General features: G+C 39.0%; 1 protein-coding gene across 2 annotated transcripts; it reads left to right on the top strand.

Moving 5' to 3' along the window:
* Nucleotides 1-3,063: 3,063 nt before the first annotated feature.
* On the top strand, nucleotides 3,064-14,195 carry prdm1b (PR domain containing 1b, with ZNF domain). Of its 2 annotated transcripts, XM_030146537.1 has the most exons (7): nucleotides 3,064-3,233; nucleotides 3,732-4,057; nucleotides 7,374-7,493; nucleotides 8,875-9,115; nucleotides 10,494-11,425; nucleotides 11,516-11,644; nucleotides 12,107-14,195. In XM_030146537.1, the coding sequence occupies exons 2-7, from the start codon at nucleotides 3,887-3,889 to the stop codon at nucleotides 12,680-12,682; spliced, it is 2,169 nt and encodes a 722-aa protein (XP_030002397.1). In that variant the 5' UTR covers nucleotides 3,064-3,233; nucleotides 3,732-3,886; the 3' UTR covers nucleotides 12,683-14,195. The 2 variants fall into 2 exon arrangements, with proteins under 2 accessions (XP_030002397.1, XP_030002398.1); XM_030146538.1 differs by lacking the exons at nucleotides 3,064-3,233; nucleotides 3,732-4,057; nucleotides 7,374-7,493 and adding an exon at nucleotides 8,469-8,592.
* Nucleotides 14,196-18,836: the final 4,641 nt, after the last annotated feature.

The raw sequence follows: 18,836 nt of genomic DNA, 5'->3' as shown, positions 1-18,836 counted from the left end.
TGACTTCACAGACACCAAAGGAGGTGGTGGTTAATTTCTCTTTGCTTTTTGTAACTGAAAAATCGCTTGTGTGTTTCGTCTTCTTGTTATGTTGGCTGTAAAGTTAGCACTGGATGGCCACTATCTTGAATTTATATATCAAGCAAAGTGGAATAAAGAAAAAAAATAAAATAAAAATACCACTTTGGATAAGTTTTGGATAAATTTAAGTCATACTGAGTGATATTTTGGAGACTGAAGTGTGTTTGGAGGTACTCAAAAAAACCTTGCTGGTGACTGGTTTCCCTCAACAATAGACCTGATAGCAAGCAAGCAAGCAAAGGGTATTTATATAGCACCTTTCACAGACAAGAGAAGTCACAAAGTGCTTCACAAAAGATAATAAAATATAAATAAGACAGTAAAAGACAAATAAGAACACAGACAAAATTGCAATCATAAAAAGGAATAAATTTAAAATAATAAGTTGGTCATACAACAATTCTTTATCTACTGCCATGATAGAGTTATTCAGTAAATGGTTTTTTTTTTTTTTTTTTTTTAAAAAAAAGAAAGTATAATGGAATGACACATCACATTCTTCTTGTTGTTTGTGTTGCTGCTCATGGGTTTGTGTTTGTTCTCCTTTAGTGGTTTTCTTCGTCTTCTTTCAGTAATGGTTCTTTGTGTTGCTGTTATCTGAAAAGGAAAGACCATCGAGATGACAAAATACATAATCAATTTTATTTTACTTTGCAGCAATATTTCAAAAATAATAAGTCTTATTTCATCTTTGTTAAGTGGAAAGTAGACACTACAGAGACAAATGGGCCAATATGTAATGTTCTGTTCTGTTCTGCTCATGCATTAATTTGATTCATTTTGCTGGTTATTTAATTTAATTCGACTACTTGGCAGTTTTTTAGTGGCAGAAAGCAAATCTAAATGTGAGCACAGTTTCATCCAATTCATGCCCCTTGGTAAAAATTTCCAGCGGTGTGATTTTTGGTTGATGATTATTTGTTTTAAAGCTGAATAATGCGTACTTTTCTGAGGATATCACCACAGGAATTCTCTGCCCTATTTCTCGTCCAGTCTAAGGTTAAACTGTTCCTCTTTCACAGCTGCTTTAACCACAACTATCACTACAGGTCTGTTATCCGGGCACACGTTAAAATCAACATTTGGTCGAGCATGTGGCAGCTTTCTCTACACTGTTACTGATAGAGCAGTGCAGACTACAGCATGAAAACAGGTGTTTATTAGACCAGGCTGTTACAGAACACGCAGGTATTACCAACATAGTATTATCAGGTCTGGGGTCACATCACTTTACGTGTGTTTTTTTTCTCGTCTCAGACAGCTTCAGTATAGCTGACCTCAGGTCTTTCCTCCACTTATCCGTCTTGTCTCGTCTGGTGCCGTTAACTCCCTCCCTACCTCCCTCTTTGCGCTAAGGCCCAGTTCCCCTTACCCCACGAGCAAGATTTCCCTCCCTGGAAAAGTGTGTCTGGACCATCTGATGTCCTGGATGTGATACTATCCTAGAATGCCGGGACTTTAGCCTCTGAGCCCTGAGCCTCAGCCTAGACTGTCTGCAAATTAGAGAAATTAGCCTAGCACAGTGTGGACCAGTGAAAGATCCCAAATCCTCCCCTCCCTCTCCCTCTCCCCTCCGCACACACACACACTCCTTCTACCACCACCCTTAACCCCCACGCCACACTGGGCAGTAAAGCTCCAGTCTTGGAATAGCAGTCTTGCCATATGGCAGCCAATTTACTATTTCACCAGCCAAGTAAAAAAAAAAAAAAAAAAAACGAAAGAGGAGGGGTGACTGAGCGACACCATATACTTCAAGTGCTTAAAAAAAGATATTAATCCATAGTATGTAGCGAACTGAGCTATTGTTGTTCCGGAAAGCTTGAAGAATTCTATTTGAAGTTGTAATAATTTATCCTGTCCAAAGTGAAGACATTAATATGAATTATATAAGGAGCTGAGGCATTGTTCTTTATGGAGGTTTGAAAATGTCATCATTTATCAAAACATTTAAAACAATGATATTATAGTTTTTGAGCATAGTTTTGTAAATAAAATTTAAAAAAAAAAAAATTCTCACATATATTAGCATACAGCTGCAATGTTCTAATGTGAAATATGTTTTTTGTCTTTTGTATTTATTTATTGGCATTTTTCTCAATATAAATCCTCTGTACCCACACTTGAACAAAACAACACCCAAAACAATGACTCCATATATATGTTGTAAATAGAGAAATTTCACCAATATTCATAAATCATCCTCAAAAAATATTTGTTAACTGAAGGAGCCCACATTACCAGCTCTGTCTGCTTGTTTTAAGGTTTTACAGCTAAAAGTGAATTCTGTTTTCAGAATATTTTTTTTTAATGGGAATAACTAGAAGGAGTATATAATTGTAATACAACGGCTCCAAATATTCAAAAGTCACATTCTCATTTTGTGTAGGGTTATTTTTCAACAGGAGAACTGACCCAGAGAAATTAAAGTGTTAGAGAAACTAAAGCGTGTCTCTGAAAGTAAAGGGGAAGCTCTGCAGACAGGTGCTGAGACGACCTGCCCTACATCTGCACCTAAGACCGAGTAAAGACACTGCATGTGTATACATAAGAAACACTGCGCGTGGCTTGAGTTTGTATGCGATTTTTGTCTGGATGTGTGGCAGGGGTCTTAGGGGTCTTAGTTAAAGATGTTCTACAGAGAGATGTAGGTCAAGGAGATACAGTGGCAGCAGATTGCTCATTAAGTGCCAAACCAAGCAAAAGTCTATGAGTGTGTTTTTCAGTGGCATCAGGCCAGCCATCTGCTCTTCCTTTATTCATTCATTAACATGTCTTCTTTGTGTGTGCATGGACGTGTGTATATGTGTAAGCATTCATCACAACAGCCACTTGCGGCCAAGTGCACAACGTCACTAATGTTGTTGTCCGAAACCAGCAGTTGTGTGTCAGATGGCCCAATCACATGACCACGGAGGCTTGCGATTGGCTGAGATATTAAGCTAAAAGGGCTTGGCGCAATCCTGCCTCATGAGTTTCTGGTGACAGTGACACGGTGACCACAGAAGGATAACTAAAGGATCTAACTGAGCGTAACCTGAAGAAACACTGGAGAAAGAAGAGGGAGAGCAGAAGGGAGACGATAAATTAAGCGATCAAGTGATGACATAGCCAAAGAAATGAAGATCCAACAGCTGAATGAATGTGTGGAAGTAAGTTAGATCTTGTGTTTTCTATTTATTTTATTTTATTTTTTTTTCTTTCCACTTTTTTTGTGTGGATTTAACATTGTATAGGTTGAAAGATGACAAATTATAATAACGAGTCTGAGCAGAAAAGAACAGGCTGACCTATTGGCCTTTTAATGGAGGCTGGTCAAGCTGAATGGTGAGCATTGGGATGATGGCCAGGAGCAGTGTTAGTGAACTCTGCTTCTTCATGAATGGGACCGGATAATGAATGACTGTGGGGAGGATTTGTGAAAAATGGCAAATAACAGTTCTTTGACAAGGCTGATGGAGTTTTTCAGAGCCTGTCGTCACAGATTAAATTGACTTCGGATAATCTTAATGTGAATTTCCTGGGAAATACTTGAATGGCTTATATGTAAAACTGCCAGTTTACATGAATCTGGGGTTTCTATTTTTATTTACAAATGACTGATATGTAACTAACACCTCTTTCTTTCTTATTCCATTTTGCCTTTTTAGATCTTGAGCTTTAACTAGCATACCTAAGAAAAGGGACCATTCCCTTCACAACCAAAGTACATCTATACCAAAGCAACTTATACCAAATTCTACCAAACCAACCTAAAGTTCTAAAGGCTGAATCTTTTACCTACTATATAAACTGTACTGTCAAGATGAAACTGGAAAGCACACCTGGAGACATAAGTGGATGGAGAGAGGTGGACTTCGCTCTCAACTGCACCTACATTGTGCCAGACCAAGTGTCAGACCCCAGCTTCAACCTGCCCAAAGCCATGACCTCCATCCCACGCAATCTCACGTTCGATTATGGCAATGACAATGAGGTAGGAGAAAATTTAATTCTTTCAGTGCATAAAGCCCCACTCACAGATAGAATGTGTTTATTTTCTATAAACTGTTTAAAAGTGAAAGCTTTTCTTAAACACGTGGTGTCTAACGTGGTAACTAACTTTAACCCTGTTTAACCCCAAATGTGTCCCTATCACTGACACTGAAACAATCAGTTTCATCAGATTAAAGTGTTACTGTTTAGACATTCAAATATTAATTCTCTGTTACATAACATTCTGTTGGACCATCTGCATTGGGCTACTTAGAACAAAAGATTTGCTGACTAATGTGTTGTTGAAACACACGACAGTGTACACAGAACGTGTGACTGAATGTGGGTGTAAAGCTACGGCAGCTTGAGGTCAGAGGCCTCGTATGCCCTAATGTTTGAAGCATTGTAAGCTAGAAGTCTTTGATACTCACTTACTCACCAACTTATGACATTTAGTGTACGCGTACATAACAGGGAAACAGGGATTAGCTTGGCTGCCACTAGATAATTTAACTGCATCAAACTTCTCTTCTTTTTCCTGTGTATCACCCACTCAGGTGAGTAAGTGAGGTATATAAATGCAATAACTATTGGCTCATTTCCTCCATCAGTCACTAGACTTGCCTTGGCCAACATCCAATAAGATCAGGAATCTGCCCGAACGTGTCACCTGAATGAGTAGAATTTTAAATAGAACTTTTAAGAAATTAAGTGAGAATAATCCTTGTGAAAAGGAAGACAGTTCACTTATTGTGCCGTTGCTGTTATGTACAACATTTTGATGTTTGCGGACAACTTTACTACCCCCTTCCTCTTTCTGACCAAGGCAACACTTTCTGCTGTTCCTCTTCTCTCGCTTTCATACACCCATCTCTTCCCCGTCTCTTTTTGCAGCTTTTGCTGTTAAAACCATGTAAAGTGATAAAAATCACTGAGGGCTAATTTTTAATCGTCAGGTCTTGCTTACCCACTAACAGCTTTTGCAGATACTTAACACACTCACACTTAAAACAGCTAAATTTGATTTTACTCATAGCTTGTAATATCCCTCATAATACAACAGATGCAAATGCAATTGATGTGATTATATTTCATATCAACAATAATAAAACCTGGGAGCCTAGGTGCTCATTACTGATCATATACTGTACATAACAACTGTTCATTACACATGTCAAGTGTATGGTCAGTGAGATTAAAAGACATCAGATAAGAATGAGGCATAAAAAGTACTTGTAGACATTCACATGCCTTCCAGTAATCTTCTTAAGTTAAACTTCTTGTTGGTCGTGGAGTGGTTCCCCTTCCTAAACACTGTGTCATGTGAATCTGACTCCTCTTGCTGTTGAACTGGGGAATTCATTTTCTGTGATCATAAAACGCATTGTGGAGTTGTACACAAACACTTGTCAAATTAAAGCTACTTTAAGTGCAGTAGGTATCTACAAAGAGTTTGAGGAAATAGATTTTAACACTGGTAATCTTGTGTCGGTCAGTCTCGGTTAAGTATGGTTATTTGCACTATTATCTAAAGGCAGCATATAGTATTGAAAAAGTGAAATATATATATTATTTCTGTTTCCTTTAAACTTACAGATTTTTTCACATCACCTTTTAGTACTTTGGTCTGGATTGCCTAGTCTAGTACCATGTTATCTACTTGCACACATTAGCATGTTACTTCCTTAAAGCTTCTTCACACCTTTGCTATATCGCTTATAATATTTTTACCACAAAGCATGCCAAAGATGGGTAGAGGGGGCACGTGGCAGATGGGTCATTAGCAACGGGTGCCAATGGGAGGAAAAGAAGTAACGGAGGGGATGAATGGGGAGATGTTGGGTGGAAGGAGAAGCTGGGGAGAGGGAGGGTGGTTGAGTGTAGGGAGCGGCGGGGGTGGGTGGGTGGGGGGGATTTAGGTTAAAACCAGATGATTAACTTTCGTTGGGGACAGGCAGGCATCCAGGCAGCCAGCCAGGCATCAGGCTTCAAGCTGGAGGGCACACGAGCTATTCTGAAAGGGCATTAGTTCAGAACAAAAATGGGGGTTTGGGGGAGGGAAGAGCAAAGGAGGGCGTTGAGGAGTGTGATAGCGTGGGTTCACTTAACAATGCCCACGCTCCTTTCTTCGGCTCCTCAACAACCTTTCCTTAAACCACCCCCCCCTACTGGTCCTCCTCCTCCTTTCCCTCCCTCCCCTTCTTCCTTCCAACCTGGCTGAACTGAGCGGTTAAGCAGCGGCGGCCCAGCACCACAGCGATTCGTTAGTCACGCAACACCAGCAAAGTACAATGTTTCTGTCACACTGGTTCACTGCATCCACGGATCACATCTCTGGGTTGGACGGCTGCTCGGCACATACACACACGCTCCTGCCGCCTCCAGTGTTCAGTTGTTCCTCTAATTACCTACTTACATAATTAAAAAAACTAACATAACCTTTATGAAAGAAAAACAAAACAACAAAACTGAGTCTTTTTTTTTTTCCCAGATGGTTTCAAGACGTTTGATTTTGTTGACCTTCGCATGGAAATCCTCTCGAGGGCCATTCTGAATTGTAATTCCTCAATGGCAGGAAGAGAGAGTGTGTGTTTATGTAGGGAGTGGGGGTTATCTAAGGCTTGAACACAAAGCTTCTCAAGACACCAAGGCTTTGCGCCGCAGATGCTGCTGCCTGGCTGTGTGTATGTTTGAGTGCGTAGACTGGTGCCAAGCTAAGCACATGTATCTTTACTTTCTACGCATTGTTAACTTTCAGCAAACTGTATAATTCAGGATTTCAAAACATGTAAAACAGTGACATTTTTACTTTATCTAACACATGTCGAATCTTAGCTCACTTATTTTTGAAATTTAGACGTTTGTTGACTCTGCACTTTAGAATACTTCTCTGAAAGGTGACGGGGGTGAAGTTCATAGGACAAACAACAGGTGACACTGCTTCCTCTATCTTGCTGTGGCGCTTTGGGCAGCAGGTCAGAGATCACTAGAGTAGGTCAGAGAAAGTGTAATACTCTTCATTCGTTTAACTCATTAGTGTGAAAGTGGGTCACCTTGTGGGTTTTAATGTGGCTTTAGAGCTGTCTGGGTCAGCACGAAGTTACTACACCTTCAACACTTACCAGCAACCTACAGGACACAAAGGAAAAAAGAAAAATATTTTTACCATACATAGATTTAAAGAGGAAAAAAAAAAAACAAGAGAAAGAAATGAACTTTTTAACCTGTTGTGAATGAGTATGCATGAATATTAGAAGTTTTTGCAGAAACTCTATATTGTGTCAGAAGTCTAACAATATATTTGGTCTGTTTTTCAGGTCACAGGCATATTCAGCAAGGAATATATTCCTCAGGGGACTCGCTTTGGCCCCCTGCAAGGAGACATCTATACCAAAGACAGCGTACCCAAACAGGCTAACAGGAAATACTTCTGGAGGGTGAGAATTACACATATTATGATATCGAATCAGCACATGCAATATTGGTTTGGCCGGGGAAAATTTCAAGCCTTTACGTTAGAAAAGGATCTTGGAAACGCTATGAGAGTCTTCCTCTCTTATATAAAAGACTGACGTTGCTCAGATACAGAAGTTTCACATCAAGTCCACAAGCGTACGTCAGTAAGGAAACGTTTCCCACAGACTACACAAGGGGAAGTTGACAATACTCATGCACGTAACAATGGATTCACTCTCACACAGTAATCACTTCTTTACTGGTAGTTATGCAGAATACATGTCTCACATGCACAAAGGAAGGGACTATTGTTCACATACCAACACATACCCTCAGTCATGGTTATCCATCCCCTCTCTCTTCCCCCTCACTTTAGTCTTCAAGTCCCATGTTTCTTTTCTCTCCCTCATCCATACATAATGTGTCACTCAGGAAATTTTCTATTCTGCTGAGTCAACTCCCAATAGGACTTTTTGCAGGCATCCTGCGTATTTTCCTTCCGGTTCTATTTCCTGTAAACCTGTGCACGGGGTGTTCCTGCCACTGCCTTACAGAGCAATAGTGAAAGTCTGACGTTCCCTTGGCCTGATCATGTTATCAGCCTGACTAATGCAGGTGCAGGATGAGGGTGGACGTGCTGCCAGAGGCATGCATGCCTGCGTATGTGTTTGGCTGCCAGCCAGCACCTGTCTATCAAGAAACGCTCCTTCCCTTTCATGTCTGTGGTTTTCATTGCTAAACATTTTCTGAAATAAACTTTTAAACCTCCACATTGAATCACATGTCATATCAAGATCAGATATTTCATGAATTATACTGAGCAAGACAGAAAAAAAAAAAACATATAGTGAGACAAGGAGAGAGAAAGAGAAAATGATTGTGGGTGAGGCAGCAACTGCGGTGAGTCGCTTTGAGCCACGCCTCCCATTTCTTCAAATACTCTGTTGCAGCACAAACATACATAAGAGGCTGACAGGACACACACAGTACAGCTGTAGACACAGCGCAGACTAAAGGAGCAAAATATAGTGTTACTGATAAGTGAAGAGGATACTGGATATTTCCCTGTACATGGCAGAGGTGACTATTTTAGACTTTAGTTTTCTACTTAAATATTTTAAAAGCCTTTAATTATAAATATAGTTTTATACTTTTAAATTATCATCAGTACATGTATTGTATAATGGATATGCCTATTGCAGCAGATGGTCAAATATTAGGAATTTCAGATTAAACCAGTTATTTAATTCAACGTCATCTAAGTCAATTTTTAGTCCATATTCATTATTATTGTATATTCAGTCATTGTCTTATTCAGTTTCTATGAGCTCATTTAAATCCCTGTTTTCTTTCCTTCTGCAGATTTATAGTGGCGGGCAGCTTCAAAACTTCATAGATGGCTATGATGTCAACAGAAGCAATTGGATGCGTTATGTCAACCCGGCCCGCTCTTTGGCTGAACAGAACCTGGTTGCATGTCAGAATGGCCGGGACATTTATTTCTACACCATCAGACCAGTGGAGCCCAAACAGGAGCTGCTGGTCTGGTACAGCCAAGAGTTTGCCCAGAGGCTCTGCAGCCAACAGGACAACATTAAACAGAGTGAGTACAGCAAGAACAGGCCTTTTCTACTTCTGTATCAAGGTATAATGTTTTACATTTAACGTGACGCTTATCCTCTGAAAGTGTCTATGAGTCTGTATCAAAAAGGGGTGGAAAAAAGGTGATTAGCATCTGACAAGGGCAACATAATGACATGGAAGAATCCTTTTTCTTGATAAAAATACAGATTTAGATCTGTGGCGACGAGTACAGATATATCACAAATCTGAGTCAAGACATGACTGTCTTTATCAGGAAGGTTCTTTCAGTTGAAAGTGGAAGAAAAAATTCCCTTCCTGTGAATAAGATGTGATGTTATCTTTCACAAATAGCTTCTTTAAAGCTATGTCTTCCTGTCCTTGCTTACAGCAGAGAGCTAAATATTTATGTAAGGTCACAAACATGGAAACACATACACACACAATTACACACAGCCACACACAAACTGAATGAATCTCAATATATCATGACATGTGGTGAATGACGTGAGATTTTTAGGAGTGCAGAGAAACCTAAGGGGGATAATTACTGGTCAAAGTACCTTTGTGAGTCATTTGTTTTAGCTATTAATAGAGCAAATAGAAAAGCTTGCAAGTCATGGCCTCATCATCCCAAATGATTCTTTGCTGCCACCATGTCCGATGATTCATACCAACTGGATACACCACATGTTTTGCCATTCAACATTATGACTAATCCTAAGGAGGACTCAGTACATTGTTCCATTAACGTAAGGAATCTTTTCGAGATCCACCTTTTTCTCTGACATGTCCATACTTGCCCATTGTTTGTCTTCCGGTGCTGAACTTTTGAATATTTGCCATGAAAAGTAATAGTGGCCTTTGAGGTCACATTCCTATATGTAAAACTCGACAGTACACTTTGATTGGCCCTTTAAATTATGTTCCTTATTCATAATGAACACCTGCTGTAGATGGACAATTAAATGAGTCAGCCAAAGACTTTGTCATAAAGAAAGAGGAGAGGGAAAAAAAGGAAGAGATGCTTCACATTTTCTTGTGGCCAGTATGGTTAAGACAGCTACCTAGAAAAGGTTTCACAAATGAAACTCAGTATCTTGCTGTATGAGTGCTGACATGACACACGGACTCCCACGTGCTTTACCACCAACCCATTCTCCCACACCAAAATCACTACTGCGACTGACAAACAGAAACCTATATGATTCAAGTGTCAAGTGAAAACTGAAACTACTATCATACACCCATTTACCATAACAGGAGTGCCTCAAGTGGGTGTGTGTGTGTGTTCTTGTACATATATGGCATTTTAATTGAATCAACGTGAGAGCCAAATTGATTTTAGTTTTCTCTTACTGAGTAACAACACTCAATACATATCTTTTTTTTTTTCCCAGAATACATGAGTGCTGATGAAGACAGTGAACCAGAGTACACCAAGCAGCACCTACCTCAGCAGACGTGGCTTAAAGAGAGAACAAAAGAAGAGGTGAAAGAGGAAAGAGATGAAGACGGAGAGGAAAAAATTGATGTGGAGATTCTGGAAAGAGACACTCCACCTGACACACCCGACGACCAGATAATGGACTTCAGCAAAAAGGTTGAGAAGGAGGAGAAAAGTAGTAGTGATCGAGAAGACCAGGGAATTATTCCTTCCCCTCAGCCTGAACACAGAGAACCCAGCTTGGCCTTGAATCCCTCGTACTTACCAGATCACCACCCTGGAATCCCATCAGCACATCGGAACTTCCCCCTTCACCTTCACGGCTTGTACGGACACAGGGAGGGCCTTGTGTCATCATACCCTCTTTACCCACAATCCCGACCCCTCCAGCCCACTTACCAGCTCCTTCCTCCTTATGGCTCACACTATCCTCGCCTCCTCCTACCCCCATATTCCCCTCCCTTCCCTGGGATGCTGCCCTCCAGAGGACCCCTCCGATACAGCAATTACTTGGGCACAGATGGGCTTCCATACCCGACGATCGGCCCACCGAATCTTCTCCCAGTGTCACTCCCTTACCCTCCGTCTCCACAGGGCGGTCTTAAAGAACTAACACCAAATGTGTCCCCACCCCGAGGTGCTCCGGCCACCCCAGAGCTGTCTCCCCTCCCCAAGCCCAGCAGCCAACATCAGTCCCCAGAACACTCCCCCTCCAGCTGCGAGGAGGCCATGAACCTAAGCCTGCCTACAACCAAAAGTAACACAGCGCCACGCAACGGGCCTGGCCACAAATCCCTTCCCTACCCACTGAAGAAGCAGAACGGGAAGATTAAATATGAATGTAACGTCTGCATGAAAACTTTTGGACAGCTGTCTAATCTCAAGGTAATGACTCAAGTCTTTTGATCTTTTGAAAACTTACATATACATGCAATTATTGTGCTAATTTTCTTGGCATCATTTGTGCATTTGTAGGTACATCTCAGAGTCCATAGTGGGGAAAGACCCTTCCAGTGTAACCTATGCAAAAAGAGCTTTACTCAACTGGCCCACCTCCAGAAACATCACCTGGTCCACACGGGGGAGAAACCACATGAATGCCAGGTATGTTTAGCATCATACTTTTTGTTTGTGTGTGTGTTTTTTTTTTACAGTGTACACGTTACGATGCACTCCCACTTACATCCTGTGACGACTTAACATGTCATAGACTGACATCTTTAGGCTTTTGTTTGAGAGTGTAGGTCAGAAGTAACTAAATAAAGTGCTTTTAAAATAGCTCTTTTTCCTAGACAAAGGTTACAAAATGCTTCCAGACTATTGAATCCCTAAAAACAAACAATAAAACAAAGGTCATAAAGTCACTGGGGCGTTTCACATGAGTAAACATACATACATAATGTACGCAACTGGTATTTCCACACTGATGATTAAAGATGACGCCATTCTTTAGTGCTTAGTTGTTCCAAAATAATTCCCCAAACAGGTACTGCTCTTAAACACAGAATAATTAATCATGTGAATCCTGTTGACAGAGGCCTTAATCTTTCTTCCCCTGCCTTCTAGGTGTGTCACAAACGCTTCAGCAGCACCAGCAACTTGAAAACACACCTGCGGCTACATTCTGGGGAAAAACCGTACCAATGCAAGCTGTGCAGCACCAAATTCACCCAGTACATCCACCTCAAACTTCACCGTCGACTTCACAGCAGCCGGGACCGCCCGTACAGCTGCCAGCTCTGCGCCCAGGCCTTCTTTCACCGCTTCTCCCTGCGCATTCACCAACGCAGCTGTTGCCTGGTGAACTCAAACACCCCTGTCAACGCGAACATGAAGGAGATGATTGAGAGGTTCGACGCCAGCCAAGAAGCTGATACACTTGCGGAAACTGCATCTGCGCCGCAAGTGGAGGAAGCCGTAGAGCGTTGGTTGGCCCGTACTCTCGAAGGTGAGGGGAAGGAGGACCAGAAGGAAGCGACCGTACTTCTGAAAGCTCTAGCTGCTGTTATTCACGCACCAGCGATGCCAATGGGCCAAACAGCTGCACCTCCGTCACACCACAACACTCCTCTGGCATATCAGGAGAGAGCCAGTGTTGTTCACCTCCACAAACGGCCCTCGATGAAGACTGAAGCACAGTGAGAATGAACTGAAGAACACTTTTAGGGACATTATACACAGTTCGCTTGCAGCCAACAATCAAGAATACAGTCGCCAAATGAAATATCCCCTTTCATCCAAAGAAGGAAACAAACAGGGACTATAAATATGAAAAAAAAAAAAAAATACAATGAGCACAGCACCAAAAGAAGAGCGTTCCAAAGACTGGGCTAGGATATTTAGTGTTTGGTACTTCCTCCCGAAACTCAGTGGGAAAACAATAAAAAAGAGGGAGTGTGTTGTTAAGCTGTGAATAATTTAAACTCTTTTCACTCAGGTAGACATATGTTTGCTTCTTTTGTGCTTTAACTTATTACGTGTTAAAATTTTGAGTCTTCTATATTTATTTAGTTGTATCATAGTTTATTTTTGTTAATGCTTTTTTTTTTCTCCTTTTTTTTCCTGTGTGTTGACATTTCCAAGGAGATTCGATTTCTTAGGAAAAACCACAAATTGACTCAGGACTAATAATGTAGCATGGGTCTGTGTTTAAGTGTTCACTTGTCACAGTTCTGTTGTCTATTGTTTTACTTTGTTTGCAAGTGTGTTTGAGCTTCTGGGTGCATGGGCATAATGAATGGAAGTATTTATGTAAGACAAGGCACTGTGGTAGCACAAACCACCTTCCTGACAAGTTTGCAACTGTTTTATTTATTTGTGAATAAAAGGGAAAGATTCAGTATCTCAAAACTTAAATATGCATTTGCCAAAATTACAGTCACAGAAGATGAATGTGTAGCATTGCTCTTTTGGACCATTATTATCTTTTATTAAAGTTAAGAAGAGAAGAAACTAATCCAAATAAAGTATTGATCACCTTTTTAGTAACTGTGCAGAAACTACCTGTGAAGTATCTTTGTTATTAAAGTTTTAAAAGATACACTGTGCTGGAAATAAGCAAATACCACCAAAAATAATGAATGGGATGTGACAGATCATACAGGTGAACAGCACATTAAATCAGGAGAAGAATGACTTTCTTTCTTTCTTACTGTTGTTTTTACATCAAAACTAAATGCTGTGTCACAAAGTGCACTGCTATGTTTGTATCATGTTAAATGTTTCAGGTATGCCTTCCACAGAAAGCTTTACAATAACTGTTTGTCCACATGAGCTTCACCAAATCTTAAGTCTCATCCAAGTAGAGTGCGTATATTTATTTTCTGTTTTCTGCAAATTCAAACACATCAACAGGACACACTGTCAGTACCTCATCATGAGCATTTACCAGTAAATATGAGCAACAAACGAGTACAATCGCATTAAAATAAAAGGCAAGCACAGAGGTGGGAGCCATTGTTTAGAACTTTACTACTGAGTCAATAATATACTTTTTTTTCGTCATTTTGTAGTTTTTATTTCTGTACAGTATGTTTTCTGTCTATGTAGTTTATTCTTGGAGGTTATGAGATGTTAAGAATTTATATGTGAGAGACTATTTTGATGATACTTTTATATTAACCTGATGTAGCATATTAAAGATATTGTTTCTATATGTGTGGTGTTGGTACGTTTTAATTTTGGCACAAGATCAAGTCTAATGTCATAAGTACAGCAGTTAGGAGAGCTGATTGGAATGATTTGTGAAATGCCATGATAAATTAGTCATGACATTTGCTCTACAGCAATAACACAATGTTTATGATTGACTTTTATGATCATGACTATACAGTTTCACCCTAAGGCTTTACTAACAGAGTGTAATAAAAATAATAATAATAATGGATTAGATTTCTATAGTGCTTTTCAAGGCACCCAAAGCACTTTTCATTATTGATTAATTATTCATTCACTCTCACATTCACTCTCTGGTGGTAGTAAACTACATTTGTAGGCTGACGGAAACGTGGCTGCCAATTTGCGCCAAACGACCACCACCAAACATTCATACACATTCATACACCAGTGTGAGTGACGCTGGAGGGAAGGTGGGTGACGTGTCTTGCCCAAGGACACAACGGCACATGACTGGGACAGAGTAGGAGACCAACCCTTTGGTTATTGGACGACCCGCTCTACCTTCTGAAACATGGCCACGTGTACTAACCCACATATTCTCACATCTTTGAATCTCATTCTACCAACATTTTTGTCATATATCGACTCTGGATAACCATCCTCACAAAATGTTAACTTATCGGCTAAAATTTGCTTAGAAGTCTTATTTCTGTCTTTGTGCATAAGAAATCAATATAAGTGAATCCCCAAAGGAACTTTGTGTTGGTAAATGCAAGTTATACAAATTTACAGGATTTCAGTTCTGTTGCAACATGTCGATGGTCATATGAACTATGTTTTCAGCTCAAAAATGTCCAGTTTCATCACAATTAATGCTATGCTAAGTGGCCAAGTTATATTTGAACTGAATTGACCTGAAAAACAAATATTCTTTTCTTTTAGATTCCCCAATTTTTCTTACAAGATCATATACTACATATCACACGTTTTATTTTTACAGGTTGCAATATGGAGTATGGTGCTGATCCATCCTGCTTATGTTACACCAATACATACATTAAGAATGTCACATGTCACTTTTGAAATCAACAGTTTTCTAATAATAAGCATTTTTATGAAGAAATAACAATTCTATATTGTTATTTACTCTTCAGTATGATGATAAACTGTACAATAAATAATTCTGATCCTAGTTTTTGCACAGGGATCATTAGTGTAAACGGTGACATGGCTGCCGAGCATCAGTATGATGGGATCCGTAACAACTGTGTCACATCCGTCCACTGCCACATTTTGTGTTTTTGTGTCAGCTGTTATTGTTTTAGATCCACAATACTAACATTTATGAATAAGAGGAAAATTAGCAATGGTAAGTATATAAGTTTATTCCTAATAAAGTACTGGTACTGACCAGAGCATCATGGGTAACGTCACGTCCGTCCACCAGCAAAAGTTTTCACGTACACGTGCTATTCAAAATCCAATATTTCTGAAAATATAGCTTCCACTGTCAAATGATATCAGTAGTCTGTGCACAAATGTATTAGCATTATTTCAACACAGTTCTATGCATTTCTTACACCTTTTATTTATTTATTTTTTACAAAAATGGCCACTCATTTGACCCCCTAAGTAAATTTTAGCCGTTATATACTCTCAAGTTAAGGTTATACAGGGTTATTCAAAAAGAATGAACTGATTTCATTAAGCAATATTTTAATAAGGAAAAGCAATAGAAAACTCCAGCTAAGTCACAAGTATTCTACTCACAATCAACTTTTATTTCCTGTCTTACAAGTGTTCAATGTGGCCACCACCTGCAGCACGGACAACATCAGTGCGATAAGAGAATTCCTCCCAGACTCGAATCAGCATATCACAATTCCCTGAGTTGATCGCTGTTGTTATTCAATGTTTAAGGTCATCAAGGCAGCCATTCAGAACTTAGAAAACTCTTCTTTCAAATGTTCACTGACTCATTCCATGAAGATGCTTGAGAACTGAAGCAATGCGTCATGAAATCGATTCATTCTTTTTGAATAACCCTGCAATTTACCGTAATTCATGTCATCTGAAAAGAATGATCAAACATGTGATCAATACAAATCATGGCCCCAATTCTAAAAAGTAGGGACACTAGCAATAGAATGCCATAATTTACAAATGTCATAAACCCATTTTTATTCACAACAGGACATAGCAAACATGTCAAGAGAAAAGTAGTATTTTGAAGAAAACAAGGTAATTTTGAATTTGATGGTAGCAAGATTCCACTTTAAATTCCACTATAAATCAATCATTGTCTGTCAACCATCCCATCCACAAATGCATAATACGCCACCAGAAAGTCATAACTAATGATCCACAAACACTGCCATTTTTTCTGGGCCAAAACTCAATTATAATGGACTGAGGCAGATTGGAAAACGGTTCTGCGGCCAGACGAATCGAAACATGAAATTCACTTTGGAAATATGGATGCATCCTCCTGACTTAAGAGCCGACTCACATCCTACACCACGAGTTCCAGCTCCCACCTTCCGGCAGGAGATTCAGGGTCCCCAGAACCAGAATGAACCACTACAAAAACTCATTCATCCCAACATCCATTAGACTACTAAACAATCAGTAGCATCTGTCAGAGTAATAAGCTACATGGTGCAATAATTTCATACCTGTAGGTGCAATACATATCTGTGCAATAACTTATTTATGAATATGTAGATATGTATCTATTACGTGCAAATTTATTTATTTGGCACTTCTCTTTTTTATTCTGTTGACACTTCTTTATTCTGTCCACCTGTAAACTGCAGCTGAACAGAGTCCAGGAATTTCCCTGCAGGGGCAACAAAGTATTTCTTATCTGATCTTAATAGACGAACCATTCATGTTCACCATTCTTGTTATCAATAATCAGTTCAAATGCCTGCATCTATGATGGTATGGATAGTTCTGCAAAGGCACCATCAATCCTGACAGGTATTTAGAGGAACACCACTCTCATCCAAAAATACAGTCGCAAAAAAAATGATTAGAGCACCCCTTGTTTTCTTCAGTTTCTTGTTAATTTTAATACCTGGTTCAACTAAAGGTACATTTGTTTTGACAAATATAATGATAACAACCAAAATAGCTCATGAGAGTTTAATTTCAGAGCTGATATCTAGCCATTTTCCATGTTTTCTTGATAATAACCCAAATCACTTCAGTTCTTACATCAATATCTATGACATTATACTGACAAAACAGTGCTTTTAGGCATTCCATGTTTTCTTTTCTGTCTGTTATAGTCACATGATACACACAGGAGTTAGTACTTGATTACATGACCATTGTTTTTCATGACTTTTGATGGTCTAATAATTTTTTCTGCGACTGTATGTTATTTTCAGGGAAGGACTGGTATATTTCAGCAAGGCAATGCTAAACTGTAGACTGCATTTGCTACGACAGGATGGCTTCGTAAAAGCCTCCGTGTATATCTTTCACCAACCCGAAAATGCTTTATAAACTATTAAATGAAAAATTCAAAATACAGAAATTCAACTGTAAATAAATAAATGAATAAATACAATACAATACAGGAGATCTAGGACTGTTGAGCAGCTAGAATCATAAATTAGACAAGAATGGGACAATATTCCACTCACAAAAATCCATCACTCTCGTCAATACCCAGACATTTACAGACTTTTATCAAACAAATAGAGGATGCTACACAGTGGTGGTACATTTTCTCAGTTTAATTGTCTTTTATGCCCTGTTGTGAATAAAATATGGGGTCTATGAATACAGTTCTGAAAAGCAAAATGATTGAAATTGAGCCACGAATCATTGCAATGATAGAGTAAAACACCTGTGAGGTATGACCGAAATTATTCCTCATTTAAGTTCAATCAAATCTTATCCCACAGATTTCATGTAATTCAGTAAATCACATGGAATAGATGATTCAGTGAATGGCATTTGCCAACAGTGCTATGCCAGTTCTACCTTGTATAAAACTATTTCAAAACACTCTTATACAAAGATTATCTTCACAAAACTCAACTCATATCACTCTGACCTTTCTTTTTACAGAAAGGGAACTGTTCTTGTTGGTGTAACAATATCAATTATCTAGATCAACTAATGCAAGATTTAATTTCACTTTTGTTTTTAGTCTGACTTCACAGTCTGACTTGCCCTTTGTTAATGCTGATCATGAGATTTTAATTCTCTACTAAGTGCTTTTTATTATGTCAACTATTGTGATGCTGGCCCTTTCCTTTGTCAGCATTAACCTACCCTTATGGATTATTGTTAACAAAACTAAAACTTGTAGTTATAGAAAAAATAATAAAACAAATTAAAAAATAATTAAATTTGTGATTTTTACATAACACAGAAATCCAATAAAAATTATAACTAAAATATCATAAAACTTCATTTTAATTTTCAGTCCTATATAGACCAAGAATATAAGGTTTCTGTACAGTGCAACATCTTTGATAAATAGTGGTTTTGTGAATCCTACTGTATTTGATGTGTATTTGATGTATTCAGTCATCCACACTTCCGACCTCTAGAAATCACGCCTTTCTCCATAATACTTAAAAACTAGTACTCAAAAACAAAATAAATCAAGTCAGTTTCTTAAAGTAGAAATAAAACTATACATATACTGGCAAAACTA

This window comes from Sphaeramia orbicularis, chromosome 11, assembly GCF_902148855.1.
Source record: "Sphaeramia orbicularis chromosome 11, fSphaOr1.1, whole genome shotgun sequence".
NCBI lineage: Eukaryota > Metazoa > Chordata > Actinopteri > Kurtiformes > Apogonidae > Sphaeramia > Sphaeramia orbicularis.
This window is presented reverse-complemented; position numbering and strand designations above follow the sequence as displayed.